This window comes from Convolutriloba macropyga, chromosome 5 (genome assembly GCF_964194025.1).
Source record: "Convolutriloba macropyga chromosome 5, txConMacr16.3, whole genome shotgun sequence".
NCBI classification, from domain to species: Eukaryota; Metazoa; Xenacoelomorpha; order Acoela; family Convolutidae; genus Convolutriloba; species Convolutriloba macropyga.
Window position 1 is genome coordinate 73,197,517 of NC_134472.1, and position 16,959 is coordinate 73,214,475.

General features: G+C 37.6%; 2 protein-coding genes across 3 annotated transcripts in view; one reads left to right on the forward strand and one right to left on the reverse strand.

Annotated features, from left to right (window-relative positions):
* LOC142339626 (coatomer subunit beta'-like) overlaps window positions 1-16,959 on the reverse strand; it is a 263,545-nt gene that overhangs the window by 233,348 nt on the left and 13,238 nt on the right. The gene's annotated exons all lie outside the window — the stretch shown is intronic.
* On the forward strand, window positions 1,369-5,933 carry LOC142340252 (guanine nucleotide exchange factor for Rab-3A-like). 2 transcript variants are annotated; one of them, XM_075390803.1, is made up of 3 exons: window positions 1,369-1,778; window positions 2,851-3,469; window positions 5,508-5,933. In XM_075390803.1, the coding sequence occupies exons 1-3, from the start codon at window positions 1,426-1,428 to the stop codon at window positions 5,715-5,717; spliced, it is 1,182 nt and encodes a 393-aa protein (XP_075246918.1). In that variant the 5' UTR covers window positions 1,369-1,425; the 3' UTR covers window positions 5,718-5,933. The 2 variants fall into 2 exon arrangements, with proteins under 2 accessions (XP_075246918.1, XP_075246919.1); XM_075390804.1 differs by having other exon boundaries at window positions 1,369-1,766; window positions 5,508-5,929.

Genomic DNA, 16,959 nt, shown 5'->3' on the forward strand with positions numbered 1-16,959 from the left:
ACGAAGTTTGTAGCAATTATATTAGTCCTGTCGGTCTTAATGCTATGAGAAAATCACTTTCTGTTAACACTACTACCCTGCCGGAGTAGGAGTAGGAATCAGCTTTTTCAACGATTTCTGCCGCACTCACACAGACAAACGTTGCAAGTATTCGCACAACATTGCAATTATTAATTGTTCTCAAACGAAGTTTGTAGCAATTACATTAGTCCTGTCGGTCTTTTTTTATGCAATTTTTCGCTTGACCGATTTTTCGTCTGACCCATTTGAATTTTCCTCCTCAAAAACGGGATAAACAGGTAGCGCCCAGCGGGCATTAAGAGCTCTTAAAGCCTTTCAGCTCACTAGTCTACAAGTATGCGATTCACAGAAAATGAAATCTGTGATTTTTAATCACAGATTTCATTTGCTCTCAAACGTAGTTTGCAGAACTATTTTAGTCATAATAATCTTCTACGCATTTTTTATCTGGCATATTTGATTTCAAAGTGATATCGTGAAAGCCCGTTTTCGTAATTTTTACGTAGAAAATTACAACTTAGAACTTCAAACAGTTGAACAAGAGTGTTGAAGAACCTATTATTTTAAAAATTATTTTGGTCTCTTCTTTTTTTCGTGAACTGCTTTTTGTTGATTTCTGTGATGTCTTAGTTGCATCAAAGTCTAAAGAAAATTAGTCTTAAATTTGGTTACTGAGGGAATCAAGAAGGGAGGGGCAGGGGCAGATTATTTGCACAAGGTTATTAAGCCATTACTTGACTCTAGGAACTGTAAAATTATGGTTTTCGTTTTTATAAGATGCGTTAATAAAGTTTGAGAATTTGACTGAAGAAAAGCGGTCAGCGCATATGTTATCCGCCTCTTTTTTTAAAAAAAATCTGGGAGCAATACTCTTTTTGATTTTTGAGTCTTGAACTCATGATTGAATGTTATTCATTTCAAGCAATAGTTTATGGTGAAAAGATACTTTTGTTTTTTTCCTTGTGTGTTGTAAAGATCCTTATAGTCTGCTTTTATATAGTATTACTGAAGAGTGGAAAGTTCAAATTTCTAAAATTCTTTCGAATGAATGTTTTAAAACGTTGAATGACGTTCGATGTTTTTAAAACGTCGGTAATGGACATTCTTTGTACTTCAAGATTGACCGCATGAGAAATAATCATAATATGCACTCAATTGGCATGCTTATTAATTTTACCGTTAGGTATTCGAGTTAGATTCAAGTTAAAATTTTTTTGAATTTTTTTTTTCGACTTGTTAAAGATAAGATAGATTTTCGTGTTCATTGAGAACTTTCAATATATTTTTTCTACATACCAAGACATGGCCAGCGGAGTGTATCCGTGTGTCCCTCGTCTATGATGAACGAGAAAAAGTTTCATTGAACTTTCAGAGGGTATGAAGGGCTGAAGTTTATCCTAAACTATGAGTGGCACAGACTCCCAATTACTAGAGACTGTCATCAATACCCACAGACGCTGTGCTAGTGACGGGAATTGGTTTGATATCGACCGTGTCCTCAACACCCTCAATGAGCACACCGAAATACACGAGAGGAATTCTCCTCAAAGCCTATCTGAAGGATGTTCAATGTCTCTGAATGGTTCCCAAACTACAGACATGCAATGTGAAGCCGAGAGTGCTGAAGTGTTGTTGAAAAATATCACCAATTTGAGAAACTGCGGAGAGGAAAAGTTGAAAGAGATGTTGCTACAGACTCAAGAACAACTGAATTTGAAAAATGGAGAGATTCAGAAAATGACACAGTATGTGGATTCGTGAGTTATTGTCAATTGTAGAATGCTAATTGCTTCAAAGCAAAAGAACAAAACAATTTTTTTTCAATTTTAGCAGGAACCATATATTGCAAAACTAACACTTCCGGCGACCTTGATTTGAGCGTTTTGGCGACTCGAAACTTAGTATCTTTTCCGTTTTGCCCCCCCCCCCCCCAGGACGTTATGCTCCCCTCAGTTACAGAGCACGTGTCTTATAATATTAATTCATTATATAAAAAATGGCATGTGCGTCTGGGGGTGCAAATAATATGCACCCACTAAGCTGGGGCACAAACGGAAAAGATGCCATACCATAAATTACTTTCATGAAGTTCGAAAGTGAGTCAGTCTATAACACTATTGCAAGTCCTATTGAGATGGGATAAGTCCATGTGAACTCATTGCCAAGGGAGTTGTATGTTTGTTTTAAAAGTATTATTGGTATCAGTTGTGCAACTTCACACCGCCCCCCCCCCCCCAAGGGAACAGATGTCACCATTTATGACTTGCAATACTAAAAACTTTCTTTTGGGGGATCTTTCCCATTATAGCCCCCACCTCCAGCTTAGTGGTCAGTTTACCTATAGCCCCCCCCCCCAAACATGGTAATTATACCATAATGGGGGGGGGGGGGGTTACAATTTCATGGGGCTATAATGGGAAACCTTTTAGGAATCACCAAGTGTTTACTGGGGAAGGAAAGTTTAACGAAATAATTTGAAAGTCTTTTTTAATTGCTCTCGAGCGAAGTTTGAAGCAATTATTGTTAACGTGTTGGTCTTTTTTTATGCTAATTTTTGCTTGACCGTTTTTGCGCTTTTCTTCTAGAACATTCTTTGACTTCTCGAGTGACTGTTTCACGCTTTCGTTCTTTATTTTTGAGTGATCTCTATTGTTCTCACTCCGAAGTAAAGCTTGTTGCTAAAATAAAAACGATTGCTGAAAAGCTAATTACTTGAACTGATAGCCGAGTGGGGATCGGGTCGGGAGATCAATGGTTCGAATCCCGGGGTGGTCAACTATTTTTGCACCCATTCTTCCGACATTAGTCTGTTTATGTTTTAATGTTTAGACTCCGTGACACAATCACAGCAGAGCTGGCTGAGCTTACCTCGTGTCTCTTTGAAGAGGCCAATCGAATGGTAAATGAGGCCAACAGGGAAAAATTTATGGCTGAGAAGCGAGCCAAGGAATGCCAGCTTGCAGTATCTCTTCTACAGGAGGAGCTCAAAGTCTTCAAATCTTTCTCAACAAGGTTCAAAATATCACAGAAATTGAATCGGAACCAAAGTTTCGATGGTTCAAAACTTTCCAAAAGTCATCATTTGAAATCTGCCGAAGAAACGAAGCTTTTATCTCTAGGAGTAGCCTCAAGCAATGCTAATGAAAATTCTGACAAATACGCGGATTTTGAAAAGCTGGATACAAAATTATTCCACGATTTTCTGGTTTGGCAGGAAAACCCAGTGCTGCAGTGTGATTCTACTTTCTATGACCAAATTATAGCCAATGACGTAAAGCCATGCTTGAGTTTTTGCCAAAACGATATTCGTGACCAGATTCTGGCCTCTTGCGAGGCTAACAGACTGGTAATTGAAAGCATAACCCAAAGTCAAAATGGCCAAGAGGAATCGAAGCCAAAAACGATGCACTGTCAACTATCTGGTACTGCACGCGTATGCAACTTTAAGGTGAGTTGGGTAACCCAGTGAAGGAAAACATGAAATATGTTGAGAGGATCTTATCAAGCTTGCAGCTTTTGATTGGTTGATAACAGAAAATGAAAAAGAAAAAATGCACGCTGTAAAATGTAATAAAATCACTTTCTGTTAACACTTTACTACCCTGCAGCTGGATCCACTCTATCATTGTAGAGTTTAACTTAGGAGTAGGAATCAACCTTTTCAACAATTTCTGCCGCACTCACACACAGATAAACGGTGCAATTATTCGCACAATATTGCAATTATTAATTGCTCTCAAACGAAGTTTGTAGCAATTATATTTGTCCTGTCAGTTTTTTATGCGATTTTCCGCTTGACCAATTTTTCGTCTGACGCATTTGGCTTTTCGTCCTCAAAAACGGGATAAACAGGTAGCGGGCATTAAGTGCTCTTAGAGTCTTTCAGATCACTGGTATCCAAGTATGCGATTCACAGAAACTGTTTTGGAGACTTATACTTATGGTGTACCCCATCAGCGCCTCGGTAGACTCCCCGCTGCGCTCACATACGCCCCTTCAATTAAGATAAAGCTAGCCTCACTACTAAACCATGCCTAGCTACTGACAAAGGCACCCGCTCGCCAGTCGTTTGAGAGCAACTCGCTCGACGTTAGTCAGTTAGTTATGTTTTAAACTTTAGTCAGCCCAGTGGATCTTCTTTTAAACCACTGCCGCTGGGAGAGGCCACAGATCGTGATAAGATTCAGGGTAAGAAAACGCCAAGAAATATACGAATTTGTGACATCTTTCTCGTTCAAGAATGTCAAGCCCTCAGCCTCTCAAAGGCTATAATCTCTTTTTACAATTCAAAAAATTTGAATTGTATCGGGGCGCTCTTTTTTGACAACTTCACACATTTTGATTTTTAAAAATTGGGGTAGTGATTGTGGTCACGCCGAAACAGGAAGTGAGCAATTTTTCACCAATAGCATAGTAGAGTGAAAAAACCGTATTCGAACAAAAATTATTGTTCTCGCTAGTGTGTGACATGTGGCAATTTGACTTTGATTTTCACTGCTTTCTATTGTTTTTTTTCTAGATGGTTTTCATAATCCATTCATAGTCCAATTTGGGTCAAGTTTTTTTGTTTCAACAAAATTTCGATTGTAAACCAGGAGTTGTCCTGTTGTTAATGTCTTACCTTTCGATCACGTCTTTTTACATAAGTCACGACTTTGGCGTTTAATTTCTAACTTACCTCTCTCGCTGTTTCCACTGAATTACTTTCAGAATTGATTCTTCAAATTTACGCGAATACACAGTTCAATTCAAGTTCAAAAAGCGAAATCAAGGAAAAAGGGACAAACCAATAAAGCAGGCACTAAGACAATGTTTAAAGTCTTGACTTAGTGCATTAAGTTATCAGAGTTCCGTAGAGTATACTTTGGACTGTTATTAGTATTTAACTTACTGGCCTTCCATTTAGAGACTGAATTCACCATTTTAACCGAATCTTATATAACTGCAGACCAAATTAGATCAATTTTTGTCACTTAAAAAATATTGGGCTGTTGTCAGTTTTTGTCTTTTTTTTCTCTGTTTCAATCCCCGCATTGGTCAGTGTGGTCAACGGCGGCTTTTTGCCGGTAATTTGCCGGCTATGTTTAGACTATGTGAGTAAGTTTCACTTACTGTGTTTTGATTGAATGTCGTCAGACCTCAATTGGTTTGAAACCAGTTTAACCATGTGGAAGCAACTGAACAATTTTTTTTTATTATCGCAAGACTTGTATCAGATACAGAAGCGGGAGGTTACCTTAAAAATGAGAATGAGAACATCTACAATAATTCTGCGTTTCGGTGCTTTCGAAGCATTGTTTAAGATTTTTTCCGTCATTATACGCAAAGATCAATTGTAGAAAATTATGTTTTTTTTCTGCGTAGTCTGATTTCGTTTGCTCTTTTTATTTGCGATTTCAAATGCTGTTTCGCTTAAGAATATTTTGTGTTTCCTTTTCAGCAAAGCCAGAATCAAAAAGTCCGTGTCATCTTTGATTCAATTTCAGGTAGTAATCCTAGACACTGAAAGCAACCCTCAATCATGCTATGTGGTGTGCAAAATGGCACGAAACAGAATAGCTGCCGTGTGCGAACTTCTCACCTTCTTACGACACATTGCTCAGAATCTGTACAACAGCAGTCAGAGCATAGATCTCTTCTTGAAGTTGAACGACCTTCAGAAGTTGTGTGCTATGACCAGACTGGGATTCATATGACGCTTAGAATACTGAATAATTAGTAATTTTCAGTTAGTTCATCTTTATATATTGATTGCTACAAGTTCTCGGAGCTGCTTTAAATGTAATTTTGTTGCTTAGCAATGCTTTGATGGCAAAACAGACCCTCACACTTTTCACTCATAGCAGAATTTGCCTGCTTTGAAATTTGCAGATTTTAAGTTTGAAAGCAGCCTTTATTATCTGGCCCCGTTGTCCGCTTTCGCTCAGAGTTTTTGTCTCTGTCCTGAGAGCTATTAGAAACGGCATCTGGTGCGATAATATCGAAATAACTGCTTCCAGTCAATTATTTTGCTCGCCTCGACGTGCATGTATTGCGCTTGCTTCGAGCGTGTTCCTTAAGGTATCAAAATGAATGGAGCCAATCCAGTGTCCGGGTTGGCCACGAGTGACGTTGAATTCACGGCGTCGTATTTTCCGCCCGAGGATCCACCCGAAGGTCAAGAGTAAAGTAACGAGAAACAGAGAAAAACCTATGCAATTTAAGCAGAAAAAAATGTCAATAGAAGGGCTCAAACAAATATACGAGATGGCAGTACTAGGGTGATTAGTTTCAGTTAAATAACTGTCTAAGTTGGAATCGAGTTGGAGTCTAAGTTGGAGATTCACTAATTTATCGTGGAAGGGAAAAGACGAATCATTTTGCAAAAGGGTACTATTAAGTACTAAAAGTTTTTCTCTGTGTTCCTCTGTTGTACATAACTGAAGTATTGGATCATCTGCGAAAATAGGGAGTCAGTATAAAATCCTAACAAAGACTTCCAATTGATGGCAACTGGTTTATTCAAAAAAATTTGGCCATGACTTAATTTTCATTAAGACTATAACAAATAAAATTTGTATGTCCTGAGTGCCTTGAATTTGTTGAAAAGCTCTGTAAACTGTGTTGAAGTGTTTTCAAAAATAATGAAAATCATAAACGAGATTTCAATCGGGGGTATTTTTCTGATTGACACCTCCAAAATTCCAGGCTTGGTTTTTGTCAGGAAATTTGAAGGGAGCCATATTCGTTAGGAAAATATGGTTGTGGTCATACTTCCTAAGTTCAAAGTTAACCTTTTTGCCGCTTTAGTTTTCAGGTGCTCAGCAAAGATGGATATGGTCTCAATTTAATAAAAAAATTATATTTTAGAAAGTGTTATTTCCTTTGGGATTATGGGAATTGATTAACATGAAAAACATTGATTAACATGAGGAAGAAGAGAATGGTAAGAATAATACATATGGTAATAGGGTGATACTCGGTACCCAATCAGCGCATACACTATTCCCGGGATTTTGGATCCTACCCAATTTTGGACAAACCTCGTTCGATATATAAAAAAATAAAAGTCTTAATCAGAATACCAAACCAGGCAACAAACCGCTTTGAAAGTTTTATCTTTGAAGTAATTGTTCGAAAAAAAACAAAGCGAAGCGCAATTTTGAGTGAATTGCTTTGTAGCAACGTATATCGTCTATTTAATTGCTATGTGATCAATTGCAGATTAAAAGCAATTGAATAGATCGAATAGCAATTAGATTTGAGCTAATGACAATGTACACTAATTGTTCCACCAGTTGGTAAACAATGAGGGAACAATGATTAAAAAGTACATTTTAAGTTTTAAATTTTTGCTCTTTGATAACTAATTGAGATTTTTGAGAAATCGCATAATCTATTTAAGCATTCGGAAAAAATTAGTTCTTGTAGAAAAGCAAGCAATCAAAATCTTTGGTAATCCTTTGCTCGGAGACAGTTTACTGAAAAATGATGGTTGAAAAAGTTTACCTACTGTTTTGAAAATTTAGTTAATGCAGCCCATAAAACATGGGAGGGGGGGGGGGGGGGTGATTTTTTTTTGGGAGGGGGAGGGGGGAGGGGTTATTTTTTTGGGAGGGGGAGGGGGGGGGGTAATTTTTTTTGGGAGGGGGGGGGGTGTGATTTTTGGCTGGCTCTACCACAAACAAGTGAGGTTTTTCTGTTTTACAAATTGTAAAAAACGTCTTCTAAAGTCAGATATAGGAATTATATTAGATGATATGAGTTCAATTAGATAGTCAGATATATGAGTGCAATTGGTTGACAGGTGTGAGACTCATAAAAATTGGATTCTGTTTATATCATTTTTCTATCTTTCAAGTGTATCTATTCTTTTGTTCTCTTACAGCCATTGTGCTGTTTTATTATTGTGTTAGTTACTGATTGAGTTATATCAAACTTGCCAAACGACTAGTTCAAGTCGATGTACCCGGTCTGAAAAGCAAGTGAGAGGATTGCCTAATAGAAAATCTCCGTCCGGAAGTCAGCACACTTCATCAAAATCCCACAAGGTACAAAATAGACGTTTCGAAGACGATTGGTTGGAGCGCGACAAAATAATTACGCGCCAAAACAATCCAAGGCTGGCTCTGAGAATCAGAACCGCAAGTTTACTGTAACAAAAGTGTTTGACAGCAACGGAGTGACAATTGCTACACAAACTGTGTTCAACCAATTTTTGAACTGTTTCTAAATAAGTCAAGAACGAACTATTTTTCTATGACTATCTGCAAACTCTTGACTATGCTGACATTGTCCCCACAGATCGATTCGGAGAAAGCGGTTCCTTTACTCTGATGGCTGTTCCCGCAAGGAGCTCAGTGAAACCGAAAACTATTATACCATGATTAGAGGAACATATGGTAAAAATTTTGGACGAAGAACTGCTGGAGGATATGACTTTTGCAGTTTTTGCAAACCAACAATTATAAACCTTATCTTGTTCTGCTCGGGCTGGCTTCCTAATTGTGATCATACATTTTTCAAAAGAATGTGCGTTTGAAAAGAATGCATGACGTGTAGCATTTAAATCAATGAAGCCAATGGTAGTTTGAAATGAAATTCACCGTTAGCTATCGTGACAACTTTATTTGGAGAAAACAATAAAGGCTGCCGTTGCGCAGTTTGTAAAAAATGGTAGCTTCGAATCTAGATCAATTCCGCATTTGTTCGAAACTTGTTGGCAGTGGGGTAGCGAAAACGATGTCTCTACAGTAGAAGTTAATATAGTGGAGCCAATCATTGGTGCAACTCTTCCGATCAGCGGTACCGCTGAACTTCATTTTGACATGACCAATGCCAAGCCGACAAAACAAAAGCATGGGTTTAATGATCGTCAAAATGTAACGTAAGAGGCTAGTGGAAATGCTGAAATTAAATTTATTCTTTTGGGTGTTGATGAAATCCGCCAACCCGCAACTCATCCAGTTATTAGCTCTGCTGAGTTTGAATTCCTTCAACTTAGATGAATTGCAGTATTTAGCAGATGAAACAGAATTCAGTGCTTTACAACAGTTAAAACTGACGAAGTCGTTGAGCGCCTTGTGCCACGTTACGGTAAAACGAATAGACCGACATTTAAGACAAAGCCTCCACACAATCTGCGAAGAGAAGCACTTCCTCATTGATTTCTACGCAACTTGGAATGCGCCGGGAAACAAGAAAGTGTACGACTGCCTAAACTGCTACACGTTTTGTTTCTTGAGTTGCCCATCGATATAAATCAAAATGCGACTACACTAAAGTTGTTCGAATTTACAGCTGCGCAAACAGAAGGTGAGTTTAACTGAATTGATTAGATAAAACTATCATATGGCCAATTGTTCCATCATTGTTGATGTGATAATTCTTACAATAATCATAGTTTTTCATATCAATTTTTGAGAAATAAAAAAAACAAAAGTGTTCATTATGTAGCTCAAAAGTTTGAATTTGGACGTGGCTATTGTTGTTAATAGATTCATGTCTTTGATCACTCCAATTTGTTAATGCTGGAAGGGCACATTTAACCCCACAATTAACAACTACAGTATTGTAGGTCAGTAAGTGCGAGCCGAAGTCCCCATTTGTGCGCGTTACAAAAGCATTTGCAAATCACTTAATGAAAATCTTTTCGGATCGAAGTTTACATACCAATAACAACAGGCCTCAATTTTTTCAATTTTGCGTAAACACGCGCTCCTGACGGCTGCTCTTTCTCAATTGCTAGGAGTTCGATATGATCAAGGAGGCAAACAAACCATTAACTACTGACAAGCATAAAACGAATATGTTCTGTATTGTACATCTCTACTTTCAACTAGATCAGAGACCAGTGCTGAAACAAATGCAATGCGAGATACGTTCCTAACTGAGTGCGAAATTGAACCAAAGTACGTTTTAGCTTCGAAAAAGTACAAGGATGCAAAATCGATTTCGACGTTTACAGCAGATGATTCGGCGACAATCCGTCTGAGGTTGAGGTCAACGTCAACTCAACAGTTTTGGATAATGACGAGGGAAAACCAGTAGAACGAGCAAAAAAACTGAGGGTTTTCACAAGGCACATTTGGCCCTGAACATCCAAAACGAAAATACTGTAGAACTTGTTTAGTGGACGAGTGGGAACTGATGAAAACAGAAACTAGATTATTTTTGTTAACGATTTGGTGGATCCACAAGAATGGGAAAACCATTAGAACGAGCAAAAAAACTGAGGGTTTTCACAAGGCACATTTGGCCCTGAACATCCAAAACGAAAATACTGTAGAACTTGTTTAGTGGACGAGTGGGAACTGATGAAAACAGAAACTAGATTATTTTTGTTAACGATTTGGTGGATCCACAAGCCATTGAACACAAATCGTAAGATGACCTGACCGCTAATATTGACAGCAAGCATCTCAGATGTGGACAATTTGCTTGCACCAGTACAGGAATGGCAGCAGTCTGCAAATAACTTAATGAAAATCTTTTTGGATCGAAGTTTACATACCAATAGCAACAGGCCTCAATTTTTTTTTCAATTTTGCGTAAACACGCGCTCCTGACGGCTTCTCTTCTTAATTGCTAGGAGTTCGATATGATCAAGGAGACAAACAAAGCATTAACTACTGACAAGCATAAAACGAATATGTTCTGAACTGTACATATCTACATTCAACCAGATCAGAGACCAGTGCTGAAACATGCAATGCGAGATACGTTCCTAACTGAGTACCAAGTGGAACCAAAGTACGTTTTAGCTTCAAAAAAGAACAAAGACGAAAAATTGATTTTGACGTTTACAGCAGATGTTCCTGGATATATTCGGCGACAATCCGCCTGAGGTTGAAGTCAAGGCCAACTCCAACAGTTTTGGGTAATGACAAGGGAAAACCATTAGAACGATCAAAAAAAATCGAGGTTTTCCACAAGGCACATTTGGCCCTGACAATCCAAAACGAAATTACTGTAGAACGTGTATAGTGGACGAAGGGGACTGATGAAGACAGAAAATAAACTGTAGATTATTTCTGTTAACGATTTGGTGGACCCACAAGCCATTGAACACAAATCGTAAGGAGATGAACTGACCCCTAAATCTGACAGCAAGCATCAGATGTGGGCAATTTGCTTGCACCGGTACAGGAATGGCAGCAGTCTGCTAACAAGTCAGCTCTAGTGAGACGTTTTAATGTCCTGGGGAAACTCTGAACAGCTCACCTACCACAAGAACAGCTGCCCCAACAAGTATGCAAATGGATATCAATCGGAAATTGCGAGGACGTCACTTAATTCAACAATAAGCAATGAAGAACTTCCTGATTGAGTTCTAAACGACTTGGAATGTGCCGTGAAACAAGGATGTGTATGACTGCCTAAACTGCTATACGTTTTGTTTCACGAGTTGCCCATCGATGTAAATCAAAATGCGATTACACCAAAGTCGTTCAAGTTGACAGCTGCGCATGCAGGCGAGTTTAATTGAATTGATGAAATAAAACTATTATATGGTCAGTCGTTCCATCACTGTTGATGTGATAATTCTTACAATCAGTTCTTACAATTTTTGAGAAATGAAAAAGAACAAAAGTTATGTTTATTAATTAGCTCAAAAATTTGAATTTGGACCTGCAGCGACATTTCTTCCAAAATAAGTTTTTTAGGAAAAAATAGGACTTTTGGCTATTGTTGTTGTTAATAGATTCATGGCTTTGATCACTCCAATTTGTTAATGCTGGAAGGGCACATTCAACCCCACAATTAACAGCTACAGTATTGTAGGTCAGTAAGTGCGAGCCAAAGTCCCCAGTTGCTCTCTTATTTGTGCGCGTTACAAAAGCATTTGCAAATAACTTAATGAAAATCTTTTTGGATCGAAGTTTACATACCAATAGCAACAGGCCACAATTTTTTTTTCAATTTTGCGTAAACACGCGCTCCTGACGGCTTCTCTTCTTAATTGCTAGGAGTTCGATATGATCAAGGAGACAAACAAAGCATTAACTACTGACAAGCATAAAACGAATTTGTTCTGAACTGGACATCTCTACATTCAACCAGATCAGAGACCAGTGCTGAAACATGCAATGCGAGATACGTTCCTAACTGAGTACCAAGTGGAACCAAAGTACGTTTTAGCTTCAAAAAAGAACAAAGACGAAAAATTGATTTTGACGTTTACAGCAGATGTTCCTGGATATATTCGGCGACAATCCGCCTGAGGTTGAAGTCAAGGCCAACTCCAACAGTTTTGGGTAATGACAAGGGAAAACCATTAGAACGATCAAAAAAAATCGAGGTTTTCCACAAGGCACATTTGGCCCTGACAATCCAAATGAAATTACTGTAGAACGTGTATAGTGGACGAATGGGACTGATGAAGACAGAAAATAAACTGTAGATTATTTCTGTTAACGATTTGGTGGACCCACAAGCCATTGAACACAAATCGTAAGAAGATAAACTGACCCCTAAAACTGACAGCAAGCATCAGATGTGGACAATTTGCTTGCACCAGTACAGGAATGGCAGCAGTCTGCTATCAAGTCAGCTCTAGTGAGACGTTTCAATGTCCTGGGGAAACTCTGAACAGCTCACATACCACAAGAACAGCTGCCCGCACAAGTATTCAAATGGACATTCTCAATCGGAAATTGCGAAGACGTCACTCGTTCAACAATGGGCGATGAACGCAATCAGGCGCAATAAACGTTGGAAAGATCACTTAGTACTTTCCGTGTTAAAGCTCGTGAGAAAAAATGAACTGACGAAAAATAAGCCTGCCTAAGATATCCAGTTGACAGTGATTATTCACTTGAAGATGTAAGAGCGAGATTTAATGAAGGGTTTAAGCTAAAAGCTGCTGCTCGAATCTTGAAGTGTTGGATATTGTTTTAGTGTTCATTACTTTTGTATTTGGTTAATGTTACTCTGTACTGTAGTCTTTTGTATTTTGTAATTCCTTTGTATCCATGTTGATTATTCAATGAATTAACTATTTTGTTAATGTTTCATTTTCAGATTCGATGGGGGATCAGAATAAATTTAAATTTATGAATTTTTGTTTTAGATGCTCTTCTAATATGTGTTCACCACAAGAATTTTGTTTAGAAAAAAACTGAATTCATTATAACTGAAAAAATCTGAGTCACAATTTTAAAAAAAAATCCGCTTATGACAACTGAAACTACTTTTACCGGCGTTGCTACCAAGTTTAAGTTGGCGTTCAGACAAAACAATTGTTATAGTGTTCTGAGATGAGGAAATTTTGCTTTCAATTGTCACTACTGTGAGAGCAAAGTTTTTGGCAAATATTGGCTAAGGACTCAAAAAAGGAGTTCCCGTTACGTAGCCTTCTGACTCTTTCATCTCGAGAGAGAAGAGCAACAACAAGAGGAAGGAAAATTGTACAATTTGTAAGAAAATGCTTGAAATCTTTAAATTTTATAAAAAAGAATGTAGATGCCTGAAAATTGCAGAATGTAAATCTGTAAAATTTCAAGAAAATAAACATAGTTAGTACGTATTCGGATAAACAACAACGCTAGGACAGACACAATTTTTGGCCGAGGAGCAACCAAATTACGGTGTGCAACAGTGCGAGTGAAATGATGTACCTGGAGCGAGGCGAAGCTTACTGCAATTTGCTAGTCGATCCAACAACATATCAGAGAAATTCGGGAAGGAACGACAAAGAATTTAATTATTGGGTCTTTTCGGTATAACATCAGGACGAAAAATACGCGGTTACAAAAATAAAAAATGAGAACATCGACATATCAGGTTTTTCGCCAATTTAATTTGGACTGGGTAGACACAAAAAATCAAGAGATAAAGTAGTGAATCAAGTTTTTAATAATCGTAAAAACTTTTTGCATTCGGTGAAAATTTGTTGATCCAGCAGACAGTTATCAGGATAAAGAGAAAAAGTTTTTTTACATTTTGTTGAAAAGTTTTTTGTCAAAGAGGATTTTGGCTCCTTAAACGCTGAGTTGCTGCGCCCAGTTTATAATTTTTAAATAAATAGTAAAAATTGTTAATGTTGTAAATTCCTTGAAATTTTTACAATATGTAAAAAAGAATACAAATTTGTTGAAAAAATTTACTTTTCGAAAAATTATATTACAAATTGTAATTCCCTCCGCAAATATTAGAAACCGTTCCAAAAAATTCTTTTCAGTTTGTAAGTTTGGTGTTGGTTGTGTGTTTGTGAGTGCGTGTGCGTGTGTGTGTTTGAGGGGCGTACCCACTTTTTAACTAATTTTTTGATAACTTTTTGTAGAAAAACACGCATCGTTATTCAAGTTCGTTGGCTGATTAAGATTGAAATTAATACTAGATTGTTTTGTTTGGAATAAATAGACGCATGCAGTAAAGCACATTCGTACAATCGTGCACCAACTCACAAACGCCTTTGGACACTAAACGGAACAATATGACTGCTGAAAAAATGAGGTGGGAATTTGACGCTATATGTTTTGCTAAAACATGATTAGTCGGCTCGGTTCCTGTAGCGAGCATTGAAATTGGACGAAGCGACGATTATGCTTGTATGTAGGCTTGTTGGAAAGCTCGTAATTAGGACAATCTATTTAAGATAATTACACCGAAGCTAAATTGAACAATTTTAAGCACTCCTGAAAGCAAACATGTGCCCCAAGTTCTCATTATAACAAATATGCATAAAAGCAAGCAAAGTTACAAACCGGATAAAAGCTTAACAAATTGGTTGAGATTGAGTAATGAAAGGCTGTCAGGTTAGATTGATGAGACGAACAGGTGGCGGTGAATGTGTAATTAAATATATATAAGCAGAGTAAAAGGTCAATAAAGAAAGTGGTTAAAGGTAGAATAGCCAGAACAAAGCAAACCAGAAAAATTGTTCGCAAATAAAGAGAAAATGTCAATCGAGTTTGTCAGGATCCGAGATTTCTGTGCGCCCATCACCTTCCTCGTAGTTATTTGAGCCGCCCAATTTAGAAGTTGTTTCATCTGCACCCGCAGTGAAAAAAAATCGCAAAGAAAATTGCTCCAAAAAAGAGTAGCAAATCAAAGACGGCGGCTACAGCCGGTGAAAATACGGATGGTAATCGAAAACGGGATCCAAAAATGGCCTTGGCGGTGGTGAAAATGCTCGCTAGGGAGCAAGCCAAGGCCGAAAAAAACTAATTTATTATTGTATATGTCTGTATTACGTAAAATAAAAGTTTTTTACTCGCTCGTTGATTTCAATTCGAATTGATATTTTAGGAGGCAGTGTTGCACACCCTCTACCACCTGGAATTTTATGAATATCCCTCATCTTTACTCCTTTGTTCCAGGTAGTTTTAGTTACTAAGGTTGTTCCCCACCCTCAGGATCACAGTATACATAAATGTTTAAACCACAATGGCGAGCCAATAATCGTAAGTCTGTAGTGTTTACGTTTTTCTCCTCGTCCTCGATTCTTCGGATTAGGGGGTTTTTCCGGGACATTTAAATAAGTAGTTGTTTGATCCATTCCGTAATGTAACAAAAAGTTGCTCGATTTCTCCAGCCTGAGTGCGATCTCCACTGATAATGGTTAATAGACAGGAGGCCACGCAATTAAATTTGGTGTGGGCTACATCTAAGGTTACTAAATCATACCGTGAAGCATCGAATTCAAGACAACTAAAAGCCCAAAACTCAAGAGTAAAATACGCGGTTACAAAAATAAAAAAATGAGATGACATCGACATCAGGTTTTTCGCCAATTTAATTTGGACTGGGTAGACACAAAAGTTCAAGAGATAGGGCAGTGAATCAAGTTTTTACTAATTGTAAAAATTTTTTGCCTTCTGTGAAAATTTGTTGATCCAGCAGACAGGTATCAGGATAAAGAGAAACGTTACTTTTTCATTTTGTTGAAAAGTTTTTTTGTCAAAGAGGATTTTGGCTCCTTAAGTAAACAAAAGCTGCGTTGCTGCGCCCAGTTTATAATTTTTTAATAAATAATAAAAATTGTTAATGTTGTAAATTCCTTGAAATTTTTACAAATGTAGAAATTAAACCAATTTGTAGAAAAAATTTACTTTTCGAAAATTTATTTTACAATTGTAATTCCCTCCGCAAATATTAGAAAAGGTTCCGAAAAATTCTTTTCAGTTTGTAAGTTTGGTGTGGGTTGTGTTTGTGAGTGCGTGTGCGTGTGTGTTTGTTTGAGGGGCGTAACCATTTTTAAACTAAACTTTTGATAACTTTTTGTAGAAAAACAGGCATCGTTATTCAAGTTCGTTGGTTGATTAAGATTGAAATTAATACTAGATTGTTTTGTTTGGAATACATAATTTGTTCAGGTAAAAATAACCTTTGTACCTGCGTACAAACGCACGCGCTCACTCACAGACGCATTCAGTCAAACACATTCGTACAATCATGCACCTACTCACAAACGCCTTTGGACACTCAACGGAAAAATATGACTGCTGAAAAAATGAGGTGGGAATTTGACGCTATATGTTTTGCTAAAACATGATTAGTCGGGTAGGTTCCTGTAGCGAGCATTGAAATTGGACGAAGCGACGAATATGCTTGTATGTAGGCTTGTTGGAAAGCTCGTATTTAGGACAATCTATTTAAGATAATTACACCGAAGCTGAATTGAACAAATTTGAGCACTCTTGAAAGCAAACACCATGTGCCCCAAATTCTCATTATAACAAATATGCATAAGAGCAAGCAAAGTTACAAACCGGATAAAAGCTTAACAAATTGGTCGAGGTTGAGTAATGAAAGGCTGTCAGGTTAGATTGATGAGACGAACAGGTGGCGGTGAATGTGTAATTAAATATATATAAGCAGAGTAAAAGGTCAATAAAGAAAGTGGTTAAAGGTAGAATAGCCAGAACAAAGCAAACCAGAAAAATTGTTCGCAAATAAAGAGAAAATGTCAATCGAGTTTGTCAGGATCCGAGATTTCTGTGCCCCCATCACCTT